Consider the following 25100-nt stretch of genomic DNA (forward strand, 5'->3'; position numbering starts at 1 on the left):
GTCTATAAGTGCTGCAATTTGTATTTGAGCCTCTACCCATTGATGATCATATGCCAATTGTGATAGAAAAGTGCCAGTTTTCCTCCCAAGGGGGCTGCCAAGAGAGAGCTGTTTGGCAGCTGTAGTGGGAAGTCACTGGGGCTGCTTTTTATATGGTTGGGGCCTGTCTTCCCCTTCTTTCTGGCCTGGTGCACCCCATTGTCGAGGCCTTTAAGGACCTTGTGGTTGACCTCTACCTCTTGGACGTCTGTATCTACCTCTGAGGTCTGTCTGTAACTGGAAAGGACCAATTCTTTGTTGGCCAATTTCTGCTAAGTCGCGGAGGCTGAACCTGTAGAAAATCCTTCACCGTTTGCATAGATTTTGCCTTATCCTCCATTTCTTTAATACCTCTACTGCCTTAACTCCAAATAACACATCCTGCTGCATAGGTGCATCCAATAATTTTGCTTTAACATGATCTGGTAACGTATATTCTTTTAACCAAGCATGTCTTCTAATGACAGAGCCTGTAACTGCTGCTCTACAGGAGGCCTCTGAAGAATCAAAACCATATTCCAAAGTATGTTTTCCCACTTGTTCAGCAGCATGCAATAAATCCTGCATTTCTTTAATATTAGGAGGATCTGAATCTGGAAGCATTTTTGTTTCAACTGAGACATCAAAAATTGCTGATATTTTAACATATGAAATTGGCAATTTAAGGCTCTCATTGCTAAAGTTGCAGACGTATATACTTTCTTTCCCCATGTGTCTAATGCTCTGGCATCTCTGTCCGGGGGAAATGGATTCTTTGCTGATGAGGCCTTAACTCCTTTGGGTCCCTGAGAAATAGTTCCAGGGTCAGCAACAGGGCTTTTATACAGAAATTTGTGAGAGTCAGGGACTCTGTAGTATCTGTCAGGTTTAACTGGGGCTGGAGGTAAGGAATCAGGATTTAAGCTGGATTCAGTATACACATCATCCACAATGTCTAACACTGGTGGAATAGCTAGGGGTCTGTGTTGAGGTAATAAAAGGAAGTTTCTGAGCCTTTTCTTGGATTCTGAATAATCCTGGCCTTCCCAATGGAAATGCTCCCTCATGTTATGTAAGGTTTCCCCAAAGGAGTAGTCCTCAGGCGGAGAGGCTGATGGAATTAATTCCTCAGCATCAGAATCCTCATAAGGGGGTAAAGAATATCCTAGGTCTGAGGATGAATCTGAAGAAATGGACACCTGGTCGGATGAGTCATAGTCTGTATCCTGTCTAGGCCTTTTATCAGGAGGGGGATGGGAACCCCTGATCAGAGTGATTAGGTCTTCGGCCATTTTGAGCATTTGTTTCATAGGCATGGAGGCCTGTCCTGGAGAATGTTGTATTTGTTTCTTTGTTTTTAAAGGAGGCTTAGACTTAGCAGAGGATTTATTGCTTAACTGAGTAGGTCTGAAGATATCCTCTGAAACTGCGAGTTGCTCAGCTATTCCGGGTCCCTCTGTAGGGTAAGTCTCGATAAGCTGAAAAACTTGTGCATCCGAAAGCCCAGCTATCTCCACGTGGGGGTCGGAGGCGGCCTGTGGTTCTGCAGAAGCGGTAGTCAGAGGCTGCGAAGGCGCCTCGCTGAAAACCGGAGAACCGGCGACTGGCCTAGAAGAGGCTTCATAGTCAGTTTTGGGCCTTGGATGCCTGTCCTTGTCTTTGTGGGTTTTATGCATACCGGTCATCGAAGTTCCGACGGCATGGTGTAATTGAATTTTCTGCCAAAATAATGTCGGGCAAAATCAAACAGACATTTAATAGTGCGCTTGTTAAACCTAGCACAAAACTGACAACCAGTGACATCGTGGTCTGGGCCTAGGCATGGGATACAATAGGAATGGAAATCCTTATGAGGTATTTGCTTCCCACAAGAAATACAGTAATTAACTTTTACTGACATCGGTCTGAGGCAAGAAAGAGTTTCCCAACGGGGTACTTAGCTTTGTAGAAGACTTCGGTTCTGGATTTGGAATGAAAATCTCAGGAGTCGGCCGACCGGCACTTGCGAACTGCTTTTGCTTCGGGCACCGCACGGCAAGAAAGACTGAAGAAAATGGTGTCGGCTGCATCTTTTATACCACTGCCGCACTGACGTCAGGGAGGAGGCGACAGCAACCGGCGCCGGACCAAGACTTTGGAACTCAGGCTGACTGGGGAACCGCCTGACGGCAGGATAACCCAAGTGTAATGACTGCAGCAGTGTAACACGATGAACATTATTATTCAAAAAACAACATCAAACCTAGAGAAAAGAGGTGGCTTTGAATGCAGACAAGCAAAAAGAGCTGACAAATGAGCTTTAACAGAACAGTATATCCAACCACAATTAAGCAACTCACACAAATAAGAACAGTAGGAATACTCACTGAGAGGGGGTGTTGGTTATATTCTTGGCACCTGTCCATTTTTAAAACACCAAACAGAAAATCTCTTCAACTTTTACAACATAAGATTTTCTAGCAGTAGGTTCCCTGGCCTCTAACAAATCCGAAAGCATGTCCTCAGAAAAATGGTGTTGAAAAGGAATCAAAACCCTATAACCTACAGAGTCAAAGGTAAAGTAAGAAGATGAGGGTGAATGAAATAGCCCTTGTTCTTTATTGGATGAGATCCACCTTGAGGTAACAAGTGATGACTGCCCATGGCCAGGTGAAAAAGAGGAGGAAATTAATGCTGTCTGGGCCAAAATGGAATCTCCAAGAAGACTGTGGGCTTGCCCACATGATCATGTGTAGGACCCCTGGCTACAGAGGAAGAGGAAGAATAACCATAGTGAGATCACTTTGCAAGAGAAAGACATGACATCCACTTTCCAAGCCAGAGGACATGGCACTCTGGAACAGAACTTGTAAAGTTGTCTGTTCAGAGGGGAGGCAAAACAATCTACTTAAGGAGTGCCCCACCAACAGACCATGTCCGGGAAAACATCCTTGTGTTGCACCTACTTGTGAGGACCTGGGCATGCTCAGATTGTCTGCCAAAAGACTGTGCTCAAACGGAACATAAACCTGCTGAAACATCATGTGATGGAGGTCAGCAAATTCCCAAACTTTGTGGGACAGTGCAAAGATGCCAAGACTGTTTTCACCCCCACTTGTTTATGTATCATGCAACTGTGACAGACAAGAAACTAGCAGAGTTGTCTGAGGAAATCCAAAGTATGTACTATCCTTTCTCCTTCATTTTTAAGTTCAGGAAAGAAAACGAGGAGATGGGTAGTTTGGCTTAAAGTAAACTCAGATACCATTTTAGGCATAAAAGAAGGATTAATTCTAAAAGAAAGCCTATCTCTGTGGAAAACGAGATAGGATTGACTTATAAGAGCATGCAATTAAAATACTCTTCTTGCAGAGGTCAGAGAAATTAGTAAAACAGGTTTTCCATGTCAAGAACCTCAAGTCGGACAGATTAAAAGGTTCAAATGGAGCAAGTGTTAGCCTCTCTAACACAAAATTAAGATCCCATGTAAGGCAAATCTGTTTTCTTGGCGGGCTCTTATGCAAAACCTCTTTCACATGAAAATGCAATGAAAGAGGAGGATCAAACTGTAAACATGCTGAAAAAGCCATTAGAGAATGAGTGACTTGCACATAGCCACACAGATTGGAAAAATTAACGTTCTCCTGCAGGGTGTTAATGTACAAATAATACCCAATGAATAACAAGTCTGCTGCTTCATGGCAACATATTAAGCTGCTGTTAGGCTCAAACAGTACAAAGCAAGCAAACAGTTGTCATGTTACTAAGCTCACTAAACACACTGCTGTTTAGGAAGCACAAAACTGAGACAAAGTAATTAAAAAAAAGAAACCGTGCATGCATTCTGCCTTTGTGTAAATAAGCAAGCCACCACCATTCTTATGCTCACTATGCTCTTTAGTGAGCATAACATGAAAAACAAAAGCCAAGTAAAATAAAAAAGAAAATCAAAAGAATTGTCAGCGTATATATTTGCCTGTGTGTGTGCTTTGCACATGCATCTGCCTGTGTGTGCTTGCCGACATGTGAAAAATGGAAGAGTGAATGACACAGCGTGATAGAGAAAGTACTGACTGCAAAAGGCACTCAATCAGGAGCATCAAAAGAAAAACAACTCTTAAGTATGGCATAAATGAATGACTTTCTCACTGTTTGCATGTATATGTGCTTGAGAGAGAGAGAGACAAAATAGCAACAGCTATGACTAGCAGGCAGTCCATCAGCATTTGATCTCACAGTCTTAATGTCTGGTATTACTGACTGACTTTAAACATCACCAATTATTAGTTAAAACAGCATTATCCTACACATGCTGCAAAATCATGGACTGTAAAGTGGAGGGGATGTAGGCTGCAATGCCTTGCATTCGATTTTTTTTATTTATTTATTTTTTTATGTGATACATTTAAGGATGTGTTCACTGATCAAGTACTTAAAGTGCTGTGTGTGGACATTAAGCAAACACTACTGGGATGGCCAAACATTCTGCTTTCTTGTTGCTTCTAGTCCTGTTACATTAAAATATACAAGAGCAAGAATTATAACATGGAGCACAGCTCCACATAATGTTATTGATTTAAACTGATTCGGTCATGTTCAAAGCCATGTTTGTTCATTTTCTCTTACATTCCTCATGTTAAAGCTACAAACGATTTTGCAAAAAAATTAACATTATAGTGTGTTGTTTATGTTTTAGATTCTCTATTTATTCATTTTTTTTATAAATATACCAACAACGATGCCATTGGTAGTTACTTGGTAAATATTTGCCTACAACTGCAAAGCATTATTAGCAATCAAAAACTTCTTAGCTCTTCGGAGGACAAGTTTCGTACTTGTATTGCAGTTTTAGTACTACATAATCACACTTGTTATTTTTTTAAAATAGGTGTTCTATATGCAACAGCTAGTTGACAGCTTGTGTTTCTAGAGAGTAGGACACTACTTACTGATACATATAGCATGGAAATATAGTACCCTAAACATTTATTTAGGTTTTGAGGCACTGTGGTTTCATAGTCTTCCATGCTGTCATAGCAGGGATTTTCAGCTCTGAGAAAAAGAAAAATCAGGGGGCCTTCTATATCAACAAAATTAAATGAAAAAACACTTCTGCACAAAAAAAACTACAGAAGTCAGTATTGCAAACAGAAAGAATGTTGTATCCAACTCCAAAGGTCTGCAATTTACCCTTGCTTCAGAACATGACCAATGCACTTTAAAGACTTACTTTAATAGAAATGTAATTACCTTTCTGCTGCAAAATTAAACCTCAGTGGCCTTCTTCCATAAAGTTCATCATCATCAGTTAATCTGGGATGCCATCTATTACTAGGGTGGTGTTCTTCAATCCTATAAGGTCTGTTTTCATATATCCTTGGTTCTTTATCAACTCTTCGAAGCCTTCTGTCAATATCAGCTTTACCCTCATACCTGTGGTACTGTTTGGAATGGATTTCATGTTCAGCATTCAGTTGTCCGTATCGATCCTCTTGTCTTCCTTCTGGTATCTCTTCATTAACCTCCATAGAGGTATAAACATCTTTTTTGAGAGGGGTCTTAGGAGTAGCAAACTCCTTCTGAAACTGACGGTTTTCTGGTTGCAGCTGTTTAAACCATACAGCAGGTTCTTCATTTCTTTTCTTATCATGCTGTTTAACATACAAGTGAAAATGATGGTTAATTAAAAAAAAGTTAATTTTTTAATACTACTTTCGTTAAAGCAAATATTTCATGCTCAAATGGGCAGTACACAGCTTATTCCAATAAAGAGGAAAAGTACACACTAATTAGTTTCACAATAGTCTTCAACAAAGGTCATGGATCAACAAGAAAACTTTGCTGCACAGACTGTCATTGTCACTGCATCTCAGTAACTGTCAAAATACTGCATGTCGGTGTCATTAACATAGTACAATGATAAGATAACCTTTATTTCTTAGCATTCCTCACAAAATAAATTACAGACAGCTGTCATAACTAACCATCTTCATGGACAAGTTATCACTAATGTAGACCTCACAAATTAACAGGAAGCTCTCAGCAAAATTCAAGCTTTTTCACTGGAGTACATTTTTTCTAGAAAGTTATACTATATTACAACAGAGGACATGCTCGTACAAGTAATAAACCATTCCCACAGATCTCAATGAAAAAGTGTGAACACAAGAGCGACTCCTAAGACAACTGCACACTGAAGCTTAATTTAATCTCTCCCAGTATGAACACAAACTCAGAAAAAGGAGCCAGTGAATTTGTCTTTTGGGGTAAACTTCAGTAAATGGTTAGTAATTGCACTGCCTGGATGCTAGCAAAGAAGAAATTTAGAGAACCTTAAAGAAAATTAACCACAAAAGAGAGGAGAAAACACTGACTGGGAAGAATCCTGCAGCTGCTCAGCAAAACGCAGTTCAAGCGCCAGCTTTGTTGAAAGACATGACTTCCAGCAATCTAGAGGAAAAAAGTCAAATGCGCTCAGAGATAACTAAAATTAACAAAACACTGAAGTATATCAACTCAAATAACAAAAAGTTGGAAAAATGGAAGAAGCTTTAAACATATATTCAGATGAGAAGAAAAAAATCTGCAAAAATCAGAGGTCTAAATGAAGAAAAGGCTGGCTGAGTAGGAGACTGTTCAGGAATAGATGTTTCAAAAATGGTAACAGAGGACAGAGCATATAGGGAAAATCTTAGATTCTTCTGCTGTACTACAGAAACTGGAAGGAAAAGACTGCATTCATTTTACAAAAACAAACCTTAAGCAACTGGACTGGTGGTTCCATGGCAGGAGCTATTAACTGAAAGGGTACAGCATGCACATGCTCCAATCCTGGTCATGATAAAGCAGCCAATACCTCCAATAGTAAACATATAACCCTTCCAACAAAACTGAGGCATAAAGACAATGTACTAAAAGCTGGAGTAGAGTTGTGGAAAATGACTATCCACTGTACACCAGGCAGAACAGTACATTTATTCCAGCAATCAGGGAAATAGGTATGAGATTCAAGCTGCTGTATCCAACTAGCTGCAAATTTATTTTTATTCCAGAAAAGTCAGTCATTTTTATGCAGAACATGCTAGGGAGAAAATACAAAGTTTGCCCAACAGAAAGTGAGCTATTTCTTATTCTTCTGATAAAGCTTATAGAGAGACTCTACCAGTGAAACTTTTTTCCAATGTTCCAAAAAAGAAAATGCTTCAGAGACAGAGAAAAGCACAAGAGTTGACTAGAAGAACCAGGATGTCTGAAGTGAACCTGAGGCTGGAGTTGGGAGATGGAGAGTAACAGGAAGAAAACCAGCAACTCAAAGTAATGAACAAATGAGAGATTACAAAACATCAATCACATTTGTGAAGTATGACTGAACAACAAAACCTGGAAATATTGGACTTTTTTTGACTTGATAAATTTGTAGGGGACTCCAAAGCATAAATAAATTTAGTTTGAACAGAGGAATAAGGTGGGGCATCCCATTTTCCCTTTATTTGTGTTACATTTAGAACCAATGGCAAAGAAAATAAGGGACTCACAAATTCAAGGATATAATTGGTATGGTAAATCAAGAAAAGCTGACTTTATATGCAGACGACATTATTTTGTACCCAATAAAGACATTTCAGTGTTGTACAACATTTTGAGACAGTTTCAAGACTTGCTGGGATACAAAATTAACGATACAAAGGTGACGGCTATAAACTATATACCCACAGATGAACTAGTTCACAAAAAACATATTTATGAGGGCATAAAAACTTAGGAGTATGAGTTGAAAAGGATTCTGTTATGGCAGTTAAAGATATGTGGGAAGAGACTAAATAAAAGATAATATAAAAACTGAGAACCTGGCAGCTTTTGTTATAGATATGGATAGAAAGATACAAGCACTGAAAATCTTTTAAGTTCCTTTAGTTTTATTAACATGTCAGGTATATTTTTATCACCCAGATAAGTTGTGGATCAAAATTAATAAAGAGTTGAAGAATTTTATCTGGGAGGGGAAGATGGCAAGAGTCAAACGGGATACTGATCCTTCAAATAGAGCAAGGTGGTTTGGGATTACCTGATTTGAAGAGGTATTTTAGAGCTATATAGTTAAGCACAAGCAGAAAGCTATAATTCAAAGTGAAAAGGGATGATGATGAAATAGGGGAAGCTCAAAAAATAAGGAGAGACTGGGATGTTGGATGTAGATCCCTAAGGAGAGTAATAATCATACAGAATACTTCATTCATAAAGTAGCAGAAAGTATTTTAATAATGAAGCCAACATGAAAATGAAGAAAAGAGCTTCCCACCAATAGCAATGATTCCAATTAGGGGTACACAGAACAGGCAAGAAGAGGCTGGAATTAATTGGAGAAAACTGGCAAAGGAACCAAGACATTGGGAGCAAATAATTAGAGAGGGAAAGATAACAGAATGGGAAGAGGCCAAGAATACATTTGGACTGCAGGCTAGAGATTTGCCTTACCTATCAGGCATTGATCAAGTACAGTCAAACAGAAAGGAAACCGATATCTCAAACAAAGACCAACACTGGCAGAGATTTTAGTAGAACCTGGAACAGACACTGCTGTAAAAAGGGATGATTAATAGGGCATTAAAAAACAGGTAACTGGGAAAATTGATTAGTAGGGCATTAAAAAAAAGATAATTGGGAATATATTTTTAGGGAGTGTCATGAGTTGGCAGACTTGAAGAAATTCCTGCAGACTATTGTCAGAAATACTGGGTGAGCAAATTGGTGCAACTAATAGCATTGCCACCAGTTTTTTTTTTTTATCTGGACTATCCAGTAATCCAGAAAACGCTGTACAAACTCTGGTATTCTGTTCTAAACAAAGAAACAGACAATCAAAGTTTGTTAAAATTGGTGGATTTACTCTACTTTTTTTCAAAAAGCATAGTAAATCCACAGAATAAGGGCATCATGAATGTCCCCCCTCATTTGACATGACCGTGATGCCATGAAATGGGTGCAAAGTGGGTGAGGCCTGGGCGGGTTTATGGGATGTGGCCTAAGTCCGGTTTTAGCCACAATGAAAGGTGGCAACTAGTAACTACTGATATTTTTTTTTTTTTAGCGGTAATACAGAAATGCAATAGTCGAGACATAGTAAGGCCTTGCCGAGTTTAATTCTGGTGACTGCCAAAAAACAATTACTAAAAAATGGAAATCGAAGTCTAAACCAACTGAACTACAGAGGGTTACCACCTGTATCTCTTTGGGAAGGACAGTCCCTCTTTGGACAGTTGTGTATTGCAAGAAAAACTAAATAAAATGGCAAATGTCCTGAGATTTTGGGACAAAAATACTTCAAAACATTTCTTTATTAGTTGCATAAAATATCTAAATCTAATAGTCACATTGTGTATTTGGCACCCCTAAGTTTTTACAGAATGTTATATTTTTTTCCTGACAAGGTAAAATAAAATAGTTTTGTACCTAAAACACCTAAATGTTATATGAAATAGCATGCACAACTCAATTACTACAAGAATAAGCTTTTATTTTGGCAAAAAAGTAACGTTCTGTCCTTTGCACTAGCCGCACGTATATTTTGTCCTGCAAAATCTCATCTATTTACAGAAAATGTCCCACTCTGGGTATCTGAAAAGGTGGCAACCCTAGTACTAGAAGTAAGTAGTAACAGAGAGAAAAGAACTGAAAGTGGGATATTCAGAAAACTGTAGGAGCAAATTACATGAAAAAAGAATTTTAGGAACAATACATGCATGATAATGTTTTGGAGGAGGAATGAGGTTTTAGGGGAAGGCAGGAATGAATCAGCTACGCAATGTTTGATTGACAATGACTGTATAGAAGATTATATGCAATGTATGATGTTCGCAACTGAAAGCAAGTCCATATGGTTTGTTTTCATTTATATAAAATCAACAATTGCCTATGTTGTAAGTAATAATTCAATAGAAATGTTTCACATTTAAAAAAATTCTAACCACAAAATAAGAAGTATGCTCCGAAAGAGTATTAATAAATCATCACTATGTGGGGTGGTAAAGCACAAATCATTAAAATCTCAATCAAAGAAAACTTTTCATGGCCTGAAAATGAGATGAGTCCTCATTCCTGTCTAGGTCTCCATCATTGTTTACATAGATGGAAGGAGGAAAATTCACAAAAGATGGCTAGCAAATTCTCTGTCAAACCTCAGCCTAACCATAGATGTTATAAGAAAAGAAAACATTTGGCAGAAGCCCTTCTGAAGGAAGCAGCAGGAGTGGCAACACCTTTAGCAGAGTGGGCCTTAATAGACCACAACAATATTTCCTTGCTATAGAGTAACAACTTTCCCTGGTTCTGTGACATAACTGGATGGTGCCATGACTGTAATCCAGATGCCCCATGATTCATTAGCAGCTAGAGTGTTGGAGCATCCAGCGTTGGACTGGGATGGAATCAAGCTTGCTGAAAGAATCAAAGTAATGCTTTAGGAGTAAGTGCTGTGATTCAGACCCTGTCTGCATCCTCTATGCAACTAATACGATGGGGAGGGGGAAGCTTGAAACACAGACTCCAACAAAACGGGAATTCTTAAAATGCAGCATTTTACCTCTCAATACTTTATCAAAAGTAATTTTAACTACATGGGCATGCTCCTGTTAACGTAAAAAGGATGACAGCTGGAAAAATGATTAATACCCGCTAGTTTATTACATAGCTCACTATGCACAAGGCTTGTTTCAAGATCTTTAGAAGGGCATTTAAAAAAAAAAAGTACCAGTGACTTAAGTTCACTTTTATTTTTGAAGCCAAATAATCTGTCCCATACAAACAGCCAATCAGCAATATAACATTAACAGAATTTGAGCTCCCTGACAGAAAAATAGGGTCAAAGAAAAGTTAGGTATGTACCATAACATTAGATCCACGTTTTCTTTTGTCTGTCTCAACCTGTGAGTTACCAGATCAGACTCTCTTCTGAGGGTAGCATCTCAGATTCTTCTGCCTCAAAGCTCCACCTCCTCTACCCATAATGCACTGACTTTCCTAAATCCCCTCAAATAGAGTTTTTCCCCCATTTGTACCCCTAAGCAATGCTACAAATAGAAAACAAAGAACGGTTACCAAAAGGAGGCAAAGAGAATTCCCAAAAAATAAGGAGAAGGAAAAGAAATGCTACTGCAATAGCCCAAATAAAAGTGTGGGCTGGTCTAGATAATCAGATAAAAAAAGCATCACAAAATGAACGACAATTTGGAAGGGGTAAGTAAGGAGGAATGTTTGAGGCAGATGATGGAAGAAGACAACATGGATGTAAGCACAGTAATTCCAAACTGTGGTCCGTATAATAAATTCTAGGGGGTTGTGAGTTCAAGGCTTTCACCCACCTGGATTTCGCACTTCTGCAGTGCCTGACCTTGGTTGTATATTAAAAAAAATAAGAAAAACTAATTTTCTACTGCATGGCTTACCCTCAATTAAAAAAAAAAAAGAGAGAGAGAGGGACTTCTGTGTCTGAGCAGCTTAATTTTCACATTCACAAAGCAGCTGCTTGTCCTGAGCTTTTAGAAGAAATAATTTCTGCATTTGCAGATGAGGCTGAGAAGCTGCTTACTTGCCCCATGTTTCCTGCCTGGCAGTTGGAAGGAAAAAGGGAAATTTAAACTTTTCTTTTTTTTTCAAAGCTTTATTTTACTTTTGTTTCATTATTCAGGTACAACATTTACAAAAAACATTTTACTGAAACTGGTCAGCATACAGAGATAAATAAGGCCAGTAAACATTCACATAACCAACTAAAACATTTAAAGCTTAATTTCTTAATATGACAGGAGAGACTATACTATTAAGACACATGACATTCTTGACTCAATTCAAACAATCGTTACCGATACAAAAATGAAAAATCAGTAGTTAAAGAATAGAATATGAAAACATTACATATAGTGCTACATTCTTACACTATTATTATTACCATTTTAACACTCTGAAGTAACTATAAAGGAATTGAATGAGTTAAATTAAACTGTTCTGTTCCCCCCACATAAGACAGTTACAGTGGTGGCTTTGTGCTGGTTGCAGAGGCGCATATCTTTCCATCCTACCAAATATTATTAGTCATCCCCCAGGATTTACTAATCTTCAATGTAAGACTAGATTAGTTTTACATGGAAACGCCAGTCTGAGAGTATGACGGCAGCGAGCCATGCATAGTAATGTGGGCACCCTGCCTCAACTCTAAAGCTTACACGGAGCATGGACAAGTGTAGGGGGCATGTCGGACTGCCGAGCAGTCCACAAATCCACGCCCCTGCACTGACAAAACCCAACAAATGTTTAGTTACATGAGCGAGTCCGCTCACATGTGTACATTGTAACACTACACTCCCCCATATGTTAAACCTCGTACAAATTTAAACATTAAAAGAAATTTTTTTTTGTTTTATTTCCGATATAGCTGCCCGTATTTGAGCGGGATTGCCCATTGCTTACCTACAGTTAAAGCAGCTTAGACACCGAAGAGGATAATAAGAAAAAAATATGCAAATTAAGCAAAATAGCGATAGCGTAGTGGTTAGAGCCTTCGCACAAAGAGGAGGCATTCCTGGTTCAAGTCCCACTACTGCACGTTCCATTTTGTGCTGGAAATCTGTATACAAAAATACTTCCTGACATTTTTCGTGTATAGGTTTTGTAAAAAGCATTCAAATGTTATATGTAGTAGTGAACGAATTATATACATATAAAGGTGAAACGGTTATGCATTCTGAGGCATGAGTAACTTATTTTAAGCAATATAAAGCATGGCTAAGCACATTTTAGCAGTATTTAGCACATTTAAAACCATTGCTCATAGCTGAGCAGTGAATTAACAAGTGCAATGTATTTGCGCGTAGCTGCGCACCACGCTAACCAGTGCAAATACAACATATTTGCGCATAGCTGCGCACTGCGCTAACTAGTGCAACATCGGGCAAAGTCAGGCAAAGTTGAGCAAAGTTGACTAAACACGGCCACACCTCCTTTACTGTACCTTAACCATTCAGGTATGGCCAGTAAGAAAATAAAAAACAGTGGCAGAGCTCGAACTCAGGATACTGTGCACTACAGTCACAGTACATAACCACTAAGCCATGATAGCATTTCATAACCTTGCACTTTCAACAGACACATATCTATCAAAGGAATATTAAACATTGCCAACATGAGCTAAGCAGGTGTGCCTACAGCTGAGTTTTTTCAAAACTGGCCAATCACAAATAAGTGCGGGAAATGAGGCATATTTAAGCTCCACAGGCGGGAATACTTACCATAACTGGTTGTAGCTCCCCTTCTGCAGTCATCATGGCCGGTGTTGGGGAAGGCACTCGATTTCAAGCGCAATGCTGGGGCATTGAGGAGTCCAAAGTAATGGTTTGGCTCCTTGTCCACAATCATGAGGAAAGACTCCTACTGAACCAGTACCAGGGCACCCAATATAAAACTGAGGCCTGGAACAGTCTTGCTTGTGATCTCACCAGTGCCATTGGCGTTCCTCAGACTGGTGAGCAAGTCAGGCACCATTATTCTGACCTGAAGCGACGTATGGAGGATAAACTAGACCAGTGGATCCAGGAGTCCTGTGCGATGCCTAATGCCCCAGTACTGAGTAAGTAGCCATTGTATTAAGTAGTGAAGAATTCCTATGCTTGTCTATACTATGGATAGGTATGTCTCAATATCACTGCATTTACTTCACAGCTGCAGGTGTCCGGGCTATGAATCAGCAAGCCCAAGAAGATAGGTTGCAAAGGCTGCGTCATCAGGCAGGTTAGTAATTATTCTGCATGTACTGTTATATAAAATAAATGAGAGAGCCTTCAAAAAGTGTTTTAATCCAATAAATAAAGGTGTAATAATCCTTTAATAAATGTATAATTCCTGGAGTGCATCTGTGTCATTTTTTTTTTATATGTTGCTGTACTCTTGCATTTTACAAATAGTACTGTTGTATTAAGCAGTGTTAACCCACACACTTGGGTAGGCCCATATAACGTGGATGAAGGGAGTTGCCAGTAGCGTTTATGCATATTTACAGCCCTCAATTGTTAGTTCATGCCCAGCATGTACAGGTTAATCTGGCACATGAGTAGCTTGGTATTTTGTTCCCCAGAAATGTCAGTGTGCTGTCAGAAATGTAGGGAGCAGTTAATATACAACTGATACTTTCACCTGAACATATCAAGATAATTATATGAAAGTAGAGCTGTCAGTGTACCATCTTAGCAGTAGTGTGTGTGAGCAACTCTCAAAATATGTAGCAATAACATCTGCATCTTGGACAGTTTGTATGTAAGATACAGCTCATGTTTATAATGATCTAGCAAAATCCAATTACACAATATAAGGACATTGGGTAGTGTAATAATACATGTAAGGGACATATAAAAAGAAGTTATGTACTCACCATAACGTTCCATCTGAGTAGATACTTCATTTGTCTGTAACCTGTGGGAGTCGGATCCGACCTCGGATCCGAACCGGCAGCTTTCCAAGCTTCAAGATCCGAGCTCCTCCTCCCTACCCATAATCCCTTACTACCAACCACATTACCTCAGATCGGTTATTTTGCCCTATAAGCTAAAGACGAAGAAGAAATTCTCCAAAGGACAATACCTTACCGAGGTTCGGGGGATGGCAGGGGGGGTCGGTTGCAGACAAATGAAGTATCTACTCAGATGGAACGTTATGGTGAGTACATAACTTCTTTATCTGAAGTAGTTACTTCATTTGATCTGCAACCTGTGGGACAGAGTCCCCAGCTTACCTAAAGGCCCTGGGTGGTCCCTACGGAAGGATATTCCGAAGCACCGCGGAGCCAAAGGGAGCCCTACTTCTGGAGATCATGTCCAGCTTGTAATGAGAAATGAACGTATGGGAAGTAGATACTGGGAACACTACTCAAGCCCAAACACCCTAGCCAAAAAGTTCCTGGAATTCATTAACTCAAATGCCATGGAACAGCTAGTCACCATCCCCACAAGAGGAGAAAACATACTTGATCTCATCATCATGAACATGGGAGCACAATGTTCAACACCGGAAGTATACCCCTCACTGGTGAGATCAGATCACAAACTAATCTCGCTGGAGGTCCTCATCCCACCCCCACCTGAAATAAAAAAGACCACAGTAAAGAACATCTAGAAAGCCGAGTACACACTTCTTAAGACTAGTGTGGTCTCCTTTAAGGCCCCGAGCGGAAAACAGTACTCAAGCCGCTGAATCACTTACAAATGCCTTCTACCAGCACCTGCAGGACTGCATGGATAAGGCAATCCCAAGCAAAACAAAGACTCTTTGTACCAAAGGCAAGCGCCCAGTCTGGTGGACCCCAGCCATAAACAAACTCTACAACAAAAGGAGGAAGCTACTACAAGATAGAGCAAAATCCTTAAAAGGTAAGACACCCTTGATCACTATAAGTAAAAACTAAGAGCTCTCATAAAATCATCCAAAGCAAATTTTGAGAGAAAAATAGCTAAAGACTCAAAAGACAATCATAAGGCCTTCTTTAGCTATGTTAGAAACCTGGGAGGAAACTCCCAGATATGTTCAGAACTAGTTCAAAATGATGTGAAGATTACTGATCCTACAGACATTGCCAACATACTGGCTGACAGGTTCAGTGCAAACTTCTCCCCTCCCCAAAGGAGAGATATCTATACCAAGCGATTGCAGCCCCCAAACATCTCCAGCCCAAGTGAGAACTGCTCTCTCCAAAGCAAAAAACACAGCATCCATGGGACCTGATGGTGTCCCCGGCTGTGTGCTCCACGAACTCAACAAGGAATTAAACCCACAGCTAGGACAGCTGTTTAATCATAGTCTTACCTCTGGATACGCACTCCAGGAGTGGCACTGCAACTGTGGTCCCACTTCACAAAGGCGGTGCCTCCACCGACCCTGGAAATTACCGGCCCATTAGCTTGACAAGCCTTATCTACAAAGCCATGGAGAGGATCATAATGGACCTCATAAATAAAGACATAGGGAACTTGCAGACTTTGGATCCATCCCAGTTTGGCTTTGTCAAAGGCAGATCATGCCTTCTAAACTTGGTTGACTTTTTCAAACAGTCACCAAAGCCATTGATGAGGAAAGGCAGTCCATACAGCCTACCTCGATCTGGCGAAGGCCTTGATACAATACCCCACTCGGGTATCATTGAAAAACTCATCAGCTTAAATGTTAACCCATACATCACAAGATGGGTTGCAAACTGGCTGAGTGACAGAACCCACAGGGTCAGAGTTGCTGGCGCCATGTCAGACTCAAAGCCTGTCACAAGTGGTGTACCACAGGGCTCAGTCCTGGGCCCACTCTTGTTTGGCATCTACTTTTCCAAGTACAAGCTAACACAGGAGGGTTATGGCTGACAAAGTTTGCAGATGACTGCAAACTGGCCATAGTAGAAACACATCTGACACAGATATCCTTCAGAAGGGTCTCACAGAAACGGATAACTGGTGCCAGAGCCATGGCCTAAAGTTAAATGCCAAAAATGCATAGTCATACCCTTCGGGAAAAACAAGGTTACCCCTAGCTACCAAATAGGTGGCAATCCACTGAGCACAGAAGAAGTTATCAGGGACCTGGGGACCCAGGTTGATAGTAGTCTGTCATTCGACACCCATGTAGCTAAAGTAGTTAGGAAGACCTTCTACACTGCCCACCTTATCATGAAGGGATTCTCATCTAGATCAAGGGAGGTCATAGTCTCCCTATACTCATCACTCATCAGACCAATGATTGAGTACAATGCCCCATTCGAATGCATCTGACCCGACACTTGCAGCAGCTGGAGAGGCCACAAAAGTTCCTTACCAAAAGGATAAAGGGTCTCAAACATCTGTCCTATACTGCCCGACTGAAAGAACTCCAGCTCTATTCAGTCGCCACCGCTTGCTCAGAGGTGACCTTTGCCTAACATACAAGGCCATGTCAAACCCAGATTTGATGAATATGCTTCACCTCAAAAATCTAGATCCGTCAGAGCCACAAGGGCGGAGACTTAAACCTCGACACGGCTATTAATAGGACGTGCTGGAGGGATAGATTCATCACCCAAAGACTCCCTATGCTGTGGAACAAAATCCCGGTATATGTGAGGCAGAGCACCTCGCTGGCCTTGTTCAAGAGAAATCTTGACCAATGGATGGGAGATTGCAGATATACCCCAGGGATTACCTCAGTGTCACTGCTCGACAGAGGCACAGCAAAATAATGGGTATAGTTCCCCATACTAAAGGGGTGGCGTAAGCCACAAAACTATGGGCTAGGCTTGTAAATGCCCTCGGGCAGATAGCCTAGTATGAACCTATGAACCTAAGACCAGGTAGCTGCTGAACAGATATCGTCTACTGGAACTCTAGCCCAAAAAGCTGTTGAGGTAGCCACAGATCTAGTAGAATGTGCCCGAACTACAACCGGAGCTGGCTTCCCAGCTGAAATGTACACTTGTCTGATACATTGAGAGATCCAATTTGCTACTGTCACCTTAGAAATTTGTTTGCCCATGGCTGATTTAGCATAAGAAACAAACAACTGGTCTGACTTGCAGAAATCTTTAGTCCTATGAAAGTAAAAACGTAGTTGTCTGTGCACATCCAATTTGTGCAATATGTATTCACCTTTGTTTTGGAAACTAGGAAAGAAAACAGGGAGGTTAATAGATTGATTAATGTTAGTCTCTGTGGCTACCTTAGGCAGAAAAGAAGGATTAGTCCTGAGGGCCACCCTATCTTTGTGAAAAATAAGGTATGGATACTTAATGCACAAAGCTTGCAACTCTGATACCTGCTTGGCCGAGGTAATAGCAACCAAGAAGGCCGTTTTCCAAGATAAGAATTTTAAAGGCACTGAGGCCGCCGGTTCGAAAGGTGGTCCTGTTAAAGCTTGTAAGACCAAGGTAAGATCCCATGGAGGCATAGCCGGCTTAATGGGAGGCTTTAAGAGAAACACGCCTTTTAGGAAGGCTTTGCATATCTTAGCTGACAGCAAAGAATTTACGCCATCCCCCATATGATAATGAGAGATGGCTGCAAGTTGTACTTTAATGGTGGACGCACTAGCTCCCTGCCTAAAAAGGAGGGATAGGAAGTCCAGGATAGTGGGAATAGGAACCGTAAAGGGATCTAATTCCTTATCCTTTGCCCAGATGGAAAAACGTTTCCATTTACTGTTGTAGAGCTTTCTGGTGGATGGCTTATGAGCTGCCACCAGAATGGCCTTAACCGGGGACGAGATACCGGGAGTCCTAGCCATTAACGGAACTGGATCAACCAGGCCGTGAGCCTGAGGTTGACCAGGTTCGGAGTGTGGCATCTCGTCGGATGCGAGATTAGGTCTGGTCTGGGATCCAGAATCCATGGGGGGACCACACTGTGAGACTGCAGAAAGGGGAACCATACTTGTCGAGGCCAGAATGGGGCAATGAGAATCACTCTGCTCCTCAACCGACAGGCTTTCTGGATGAATTTTGTCAGAGGAAGAGGAGGATACGCATAAAGGAGACCAGGCGGCCAAGCATGAACCAGAGCGTCTCTGGGGGATTCCCCTCTGGGGGGAACTATCGCGAAGTAATCGCTGCATTTTGAGTTTAGGGGCGAGGCGAAAAGGTCGCAGCGAGGTTGACCCCATTTGAGGAATATCTGCTTCGCGACAGAGGGATTCAGAGACCACTTGTAAGGGCTGAGAAATACCCGACTTAAGTTGTCCGCTAATATGTTGGCCCGCCCCGGAATGTGCGTTGCTATCAGAAAGCGGTTGGTGGAAATAGCCCATTCCCACACTCTCATGGCTTCTCGACACAGGGGGTAAGACCTGGTTCCTCCCTGTTTGTTTATGTACCAGACAACGGAGATGTTGTCCGTCTGGATTGCAATAGTCCCCAGAGGTAGAAGGTGATGGAGAGCTTGCAACGCCAACAGCACTGCCCTCATCTCTAGGACGTTGATATGCAATGCAGTCTCTAGAGAAGTCCACGTACCTTGGACGGACTTGTCTGCGTAATGCCCGCCCCACCCGAGGCAGGAAGCGTCTGTGGTCAATGTGGCTTTGACTGGGGGAATTACAAAGGGTCTCCCTTGTTTGAGTTCCTGAGCCTGTAACCACCAAAGTAGGGAGTCCCTGCATGCCCTGCTCAGAGGAATCTGCATGTCCAAGGGATGGACCGATAGAGACCATTGGACCTGGAGAGTCCATTGTAACACTCGCATTCACAGACGGGCATGGAGAGAAAGGCCGATCGCTGCCGACATAGATCCTAACGCCCTCAGGACTAATTCTGCTGGAGGAGCGGGGCTCTGAAGAATGTCCAAGACTTGGCGAGACAAACTGTTTAGCCTGACCGATGTCAGAACCACTCTGGAGATTTGAGTATCCAACCTGGCCCCTATGAATTCTAGGGCTTGAGTGGGGCACAGGCAGGATTTCTTTAGATTCACTGAAATGCCCAAAAGACCAGAGATAGGGCGTAATCTCTCGCCGTGACCAGTAGATGCTTGTTGGGGGCGGTGAGGAGCCAGTCGTCCAGGTAAGGGAACACCTGAATGCCCTGGAGTCTCAGGTGGGCTGCAACCACTGCCATGACTTTGGTAAACACTCTGGGGGCTGAGGTTAGGCCAAATGGAAGAACCCTGAACTGATAATGACTGGCTCCTAGCCAGAAGCGGAGGAACCTCCTGGATCGTCTATCCATTAGTATATGGTAGTACGCATCTATGAGGTCCAACGAGCACATCCAGTCGTTCTCCTGGCAAGAACGGTATTGTGTAACCTCTGGATATTATCCTGAGCACCCATCGATTGTTTGTAATGGACTCCCAGTTTGATAGGTGCTCCGATAGTCGCCCGACTGCCTCCAGAGAGGGACAGTCGGGCAAGCCCTCAGGGCTGTTGCGTGGGTCCCTCCGAGAAAGGTTCTCTAGACCCGAAGTTACGTGGGCCCCCTCTGCCTCTGGGCCGGCGTCCACCTTGTCCTCCTCTGCCTCTAGAGGACGAGTTGTCCGCAGCAGGACGGGATTGCTGAGATTTACGGAAGCACAGCTTATTTTGCCCCCTCTGATTCCTGGAGAAGGATCTTTGGGGGTTAGAGAAGCGGACTCCGACGGCCGACAGAGTCTTCCCATCCTTCTCGCTTTGGACTAGCGTGTCGCGAACCGATGAGCCAAGTAAGGCCGAACCATCGTAAGGGGCGTTCGCGAAGGATGCCTTGAAGGGATCTGTGAAGTCGCAAAGGAGGAGCCAGGAGTGCCGTTGCAAGACTACTCCCGCTCCGCTAGCTCTAGCGGCTCCTTCCGTGGCATGGGAAAGAAGCCGCATAGATGTATTTGATATGGACTTTAGAGTGGCCATTCGAGTCTCAAAAACCTTTTTGTCTAGGGCCGACATGGACTCCGGAGGGGCTGCAGCGTATTCTTTAATTAAGTCACGCTGTAGCCTGATAGTGTGTGCCATGTAGTTCAGCGACCTTAAGGCAAAGGTTGCTGAAGCAAACATCCGCTTCCCAATACGGTCCAAAGCCCAGGACTCCTTGTCCGGCGGATGGACCGAAGAACTTTCCTGGGCAAGTTCTTTCTTAGTGGCAGCCGCCACCAACATAGCATCACCATCACCAGCCTGAGAAAGCAACCTCCTCGGTTCCGAGGAAAGGATCGGGGTCAGAGCCGAAGCAATCGGATCCGAGGCAGTGGTGTGCTCCGGCCCCATCGGCGCCGAAGACACAACCACTCCCTCGGATTCGATGCTCAACCCTCGGCCCCGAGAGCTTGGATCCGACAAGCTCGAAGGTATAGTCGGCGAAGACACTATCCCTGTCGGCGCCGACGTATCCCCGGATCCGAAAGGGCCTGGATCCGAAAACTCTGAGACTCGATAACGGGTCGGAGAAGGAGCGATCGGGGCAAAAATGGGGGCTGCACTCCCTCCCAAAGGGGGGGGGGAGGCAAGAGCATCCCCATCTGGGTCTGTAAAAATCTTCGCATCATCCGATCCATGTCTGCTTCGGAGATGCTTCTAGTGGACCGCGAAGAGGTAGTCGAAGCAGGCCGGGAAGGCTGCCTCAAAGACCTCGAGGGAGACCTATCCTCCTCCTCCTCCGGCTCCGGAGTAAAGGAAGGAGAACGGAGCCGAGAGGACAAGGATCCGGAGACCCTCTCAGGGGACTTCAATATCTTTTCAGGCGGAGCCGAGGGATGAGACTCGGCCCGCCTTTTAGAAATATGGCCCTCTCTCTCCCTATGTTTCTTCTTCTCCCTGTGGGAAGAAGACCCAGACTCCACAGAGCTAGTACCCGATAAGGGAGGTTGAGTCCCAGGTACAGCTAAGGGAGTAGCCGGCGCCGAAGCTACAGGAGTAGCTTGGACCCGGCTGGGAGAGGAAGAAGAAGCTGATTCCTGAGGGAGTTTTCCCACCAGGATCAGCTTGTTCTTCCTGTCCCTAAGTGCCTGAGGGTTGAAGGCCGCACAAATCTGGCAGGCCTCCGAAAATGTGCTGCCCCCAGACATAAAACACACTGAGTGTGGCCATCAGCTGGGGAAAGCTTGTGGCCACACTCAGTACACTTCGAAAATATAGCTTTAGACTCAGCCATAATTCTCTCACACACACACCCAAACACTAAGGGGGGGGGGGGGGGGAGAGACAAAATTAAACTAAGGGAAAAAAGTGTTTTTTTTTTTTTTTTTTTTTTTTTTTAAGTGGGTTTGATAGGGTTTGACGCTAAAACAACACACACACAATTTAAACTAGAGATTAAGTATTAGAAAAAGGAACAATCTCACCAGGCCAGGAGCTCTTCACTAAGAAGCAACTGTCTTTAGCCGCAGCAAAAAACGATCTGGGGTAATGTGGTTGGTAGTAAGGGATTATGGGTAGGGGGGAGGAGCTAGGAGCTCAGATCTTGAAGCTTGGAAAGCTGCCGGTTCGGATCCGAGGTCGGATCCGACTCCCACAGGTTGCAGATCAAATTAAGTAACTACTTCAGATCTGCAGTTAATAGGGATGTAGTGAAAACTAGAAGGATATTTAAGTTGTTAATTGAGCTATCCTTTTCCACCCTACTGTATGTGCATAAAAAATGCAATTCCACACCTCAATCGGTATGTCTAATCTCAAAACATTTGTTGGGACATATGTCCTATTGGTTTACAAATATTTGTATTTATTTCTGTGCATGTGCCCTGTTAAAATACCACAGTATTGGTGGCCTGTTGCCATCAATTCAACCTGCATGCTATTGTAATGTCCACTATTGTTCTATATATGCATGTGTTATGCTTGCTTTTCAACTGTTGAAAAACTGGTGCGTTGGGTTAATGGGAATACTTGTACATGCTGTTATAACTAATTGGGAATGCTGTTGAGTGTTACTAACCCATATCTTTATTAAACCCTCCAAAACATAGTTTGTATGGGAAGGCCGGTCCCAGCGGACCCACCTGTCCCACCTCAGCTGGCCATGACACCATCAGGTCCGGTATCCAGCCTGGGACCTCCTCCTCCATTGGCCCTGTGCCACCTTCAGGTGGAAGCACTGCAAGGGATGGGGCTTGCCCCCCCATGCAAGCGTGGGCAGAGGAGGACCACCTATCACCCTTCGAACGGTCCGTGCTGTGGTGCGTAGAGAGACTGAACGTTCTGTTGCAGAACCTCTATGTCAGCTTGAGGCACGAGTGGCACAACTCCTGGGTCAGCCTGCCCCTCCTACACAGCCCCCAGCACAGCCACCCTCCGGGCTGTGAAGGTGCAGTGGTGACTGCCCATGGATGGGGACCTCAGTCCTACTGTTTCCATCTGTGGACTCATGGGCTTGCGATTTCCAAACATCCCTCCCCGTCAAAGGTGTTCACCCACCACGTGTCATATACCGCCCCTGTACGAGTCTTGTTTGTCTTGTCTGTTTACCTCCCCAACCTACCTCCCCAAATATACCTACTTCCTCTACCCCACATTCCACTCTCACCTGAAAAAAAAAAAGGGCAACAATCTTCTCCAAAAAAAAAATTACGCCCCATACATAGCTGCCCATTTTGCACACATATTCCACTGGATACATAAAATGTAATTTAATTGGCATTACAACATACTTTGTTGTCCTCACCCCTCTCTCAGGGGTTGAAAGTTTCATATCTACCTCCAAATTTATTCCATATGCACAGCTGTTGCTGTTACAGAAATGGGCAGCTATGGACCTTCCCTACACCCGTCCTGCATATTCCGAGCTACTTTCCATACTGTCTTTCCCTCTTTGTGCCCCTTTTTCACCACTTTCCTATCTCCCCATTTTTCTTTTCTTTCAAAGAAATGAGCGCGGCGGTTAGCGGGAGTAAGCACTATTAAGCAGTAGTTAGTGGGTTTGCGCGAGTGTGCTGTTATTTGCGCTAGCTAAGCATTTGCTAAGCATTGCTAAGCATCATGCAAACCCGCTTACAACTGCTTAAAAGTGCCTTAGTCACTCTGTATGTGAGGGCCCTTTTTCTGCTCAGGAGCAAAATAAAACACCTCTGTCAGTCTCAAACCTCGGACCTTGGACACACTACACAACATGAAGTACCACTAAGCCACGGTAGATATACAACACGTTGGTGCTGAAATAAATATACCATGCATCAGAATGAGTGAATGTAAAGGAAAAATAGGAATGCCATACCACACAACTTGTTCTGTGGCTCTTTACCAACAGTTGTTGTGGGATTACATTATATGACTGTGATAAGAGAAGCAGCCATTCTAGCAGGAAATAATGTTACACCATCACTTTACAACCCCACACAGTAACACAGCAGGACAAACACTGGCATATCTGTTTAGGGCAGAGGCCATAGCTGCCAACTGTCCCTAATTTTCAGGGATGTCCCTGATTTTGACACAAATTTTAGCTCTGTCCCTCTGAATCCCTACTAAAACTACTGGCTTTGGCCAGGAAGGTGGTGAATTACACTTAATGAATAATTACAATAATTACGAGTTAGACACTTCTTTTACTTCAGAAAAGGTGTATTAATTCATATGCTCTGATTCTCTCAATGTTTCAACTTAATGGCACTAACATTTTAAAGGTGTCCCTGACTTTTTCCTTACTTTTCCCCGAGTCTGTTCAAATATGTACCTGAGTGTTTGAGAGATCTGGCAGAGGCAGAAACACAGAGGCATATCAGCCTTTCTGCCATTACACAATATGCAAATAGCTTTGGAAGGAGCTTCGGAAGCATACCCTTATGTAGGAATACAACACTGAAATACAAATGGATGTAGCCATGTACTGGTAGCAACCAACTGTAACAATGTCATTGCTCTACTGCTGAAAAGACCTGTGTGGTGCACAGACAAAAAGTAACAGGCTATTCTCTGGCTACCATGTGGATAAGTCCACAGTTGGGAGTTACGCAGACAGACTACTTGCCTTAATGAACTAACATGTACACAGCAACCCTGCAAGTCCAGCAAGATAAAATCCACCCGATAATACTTACGCTCTCTGTACTTCTGCACCCCTACCCAAATGTAGAAAATACCTATGTGTGCAGGGTCTACTAAGGATGTAGGTAAGCATACTCATAGTACTAACATGTGTCCAGCTTTTCTGAGCAGCTTGTGCTAATGTCAACACTAAAACAGCACAAACTTTTTAGAACTGAGTAAATGAATATTCACAGTATAGCAGTTCACAAACTATTCTTGTACCAAAGGAATACATCTCAATAATCAGCTTTGTATTTGTATAGCAGTTAATTGTAAAAGTTGAAAAGAAAGTACATCTTTCCATCTATCTTGGGGTAGCATTTTGAGGGGTGAGTACATTTCTACACTGACAAGTGGGTACTGGAAGCAGCAACATTAGGTCAGAGTACAAAATGTAAATATCTGGCTACACCCCTGGCTTCTGATATAAAAACTATATAAAAACTATACCAACCTTCTGTCTTAATAATGTCCACAGCAAACAAGGATGATCTCCATCTTGAAAAGCTGAAAGGGCCACGCTTACCTGAGTTAGCAATTTATAGTACTGGGTTGCTATGATAGTGATTACTGCAATTACTACACAGTAGGCTGCATGCAATTAGCAAGTGGTGGCCATTAATTGGTGC

General features: G+C 42.7%; 2 protein-coding genes across 2 annotated transcripts in view; both read right to left on the reverse strand.

Annotated features, from left to right (window-relative positions):
- Positions 1–6109, reverse strand: part of CSPP1 (centrosome and spindle pole associated protein 1) — a 2775649-nt gene extending 2769540 nt beyond the window's left edge. Inside the window, exons 1-2 of the mRNA XM_044066267.1 lie at positions 6098–6109; positions 5248–5648 (exon numbers count right to left, since the gene is read on the reverse strand). Of these exons, the coding sequence (XP_043922202.1) occupies positions 5248–5648; positions 6098–6109 (413 nt within the window). The remainder of the gene's footprint in view (positions 1–5247; positions 5649–6097) is intronic.
- A 231-nt stretch (positions 6110–6340) lies between these two features.
- The window catches only part of LOC122797743 (centrosome and spindle pole-associated protein 1-like), a 1014159-nt gene continuing 995399 nt past the window's right edge, over positions 6341–25100 (reverse strand). Inside the window, exon 6 of the mRNA XM_044066268.1 lies at positions 6341–6481. Within this exon, the coding sequence (XP_043922203.1) occupies positions 6341–6481 (141 nt within the window). The remainder of the gene's footprint in view (positions 6482–25100) is intronic.

This window comes from Protopterus annectens, chromosome 3.part1, assembly GCF_019279795.1.
Source record: "Protopterus annectens isolate FY-2018-M chromosome 3.part1, PAN1.0, whole genome shotgun sequence".
Lineage (NCBI taxonomy): Eukaryota > Metazoa > Chordata > Ceratodontiformes > Protopteridae > Protopterus > Protopterus annectens.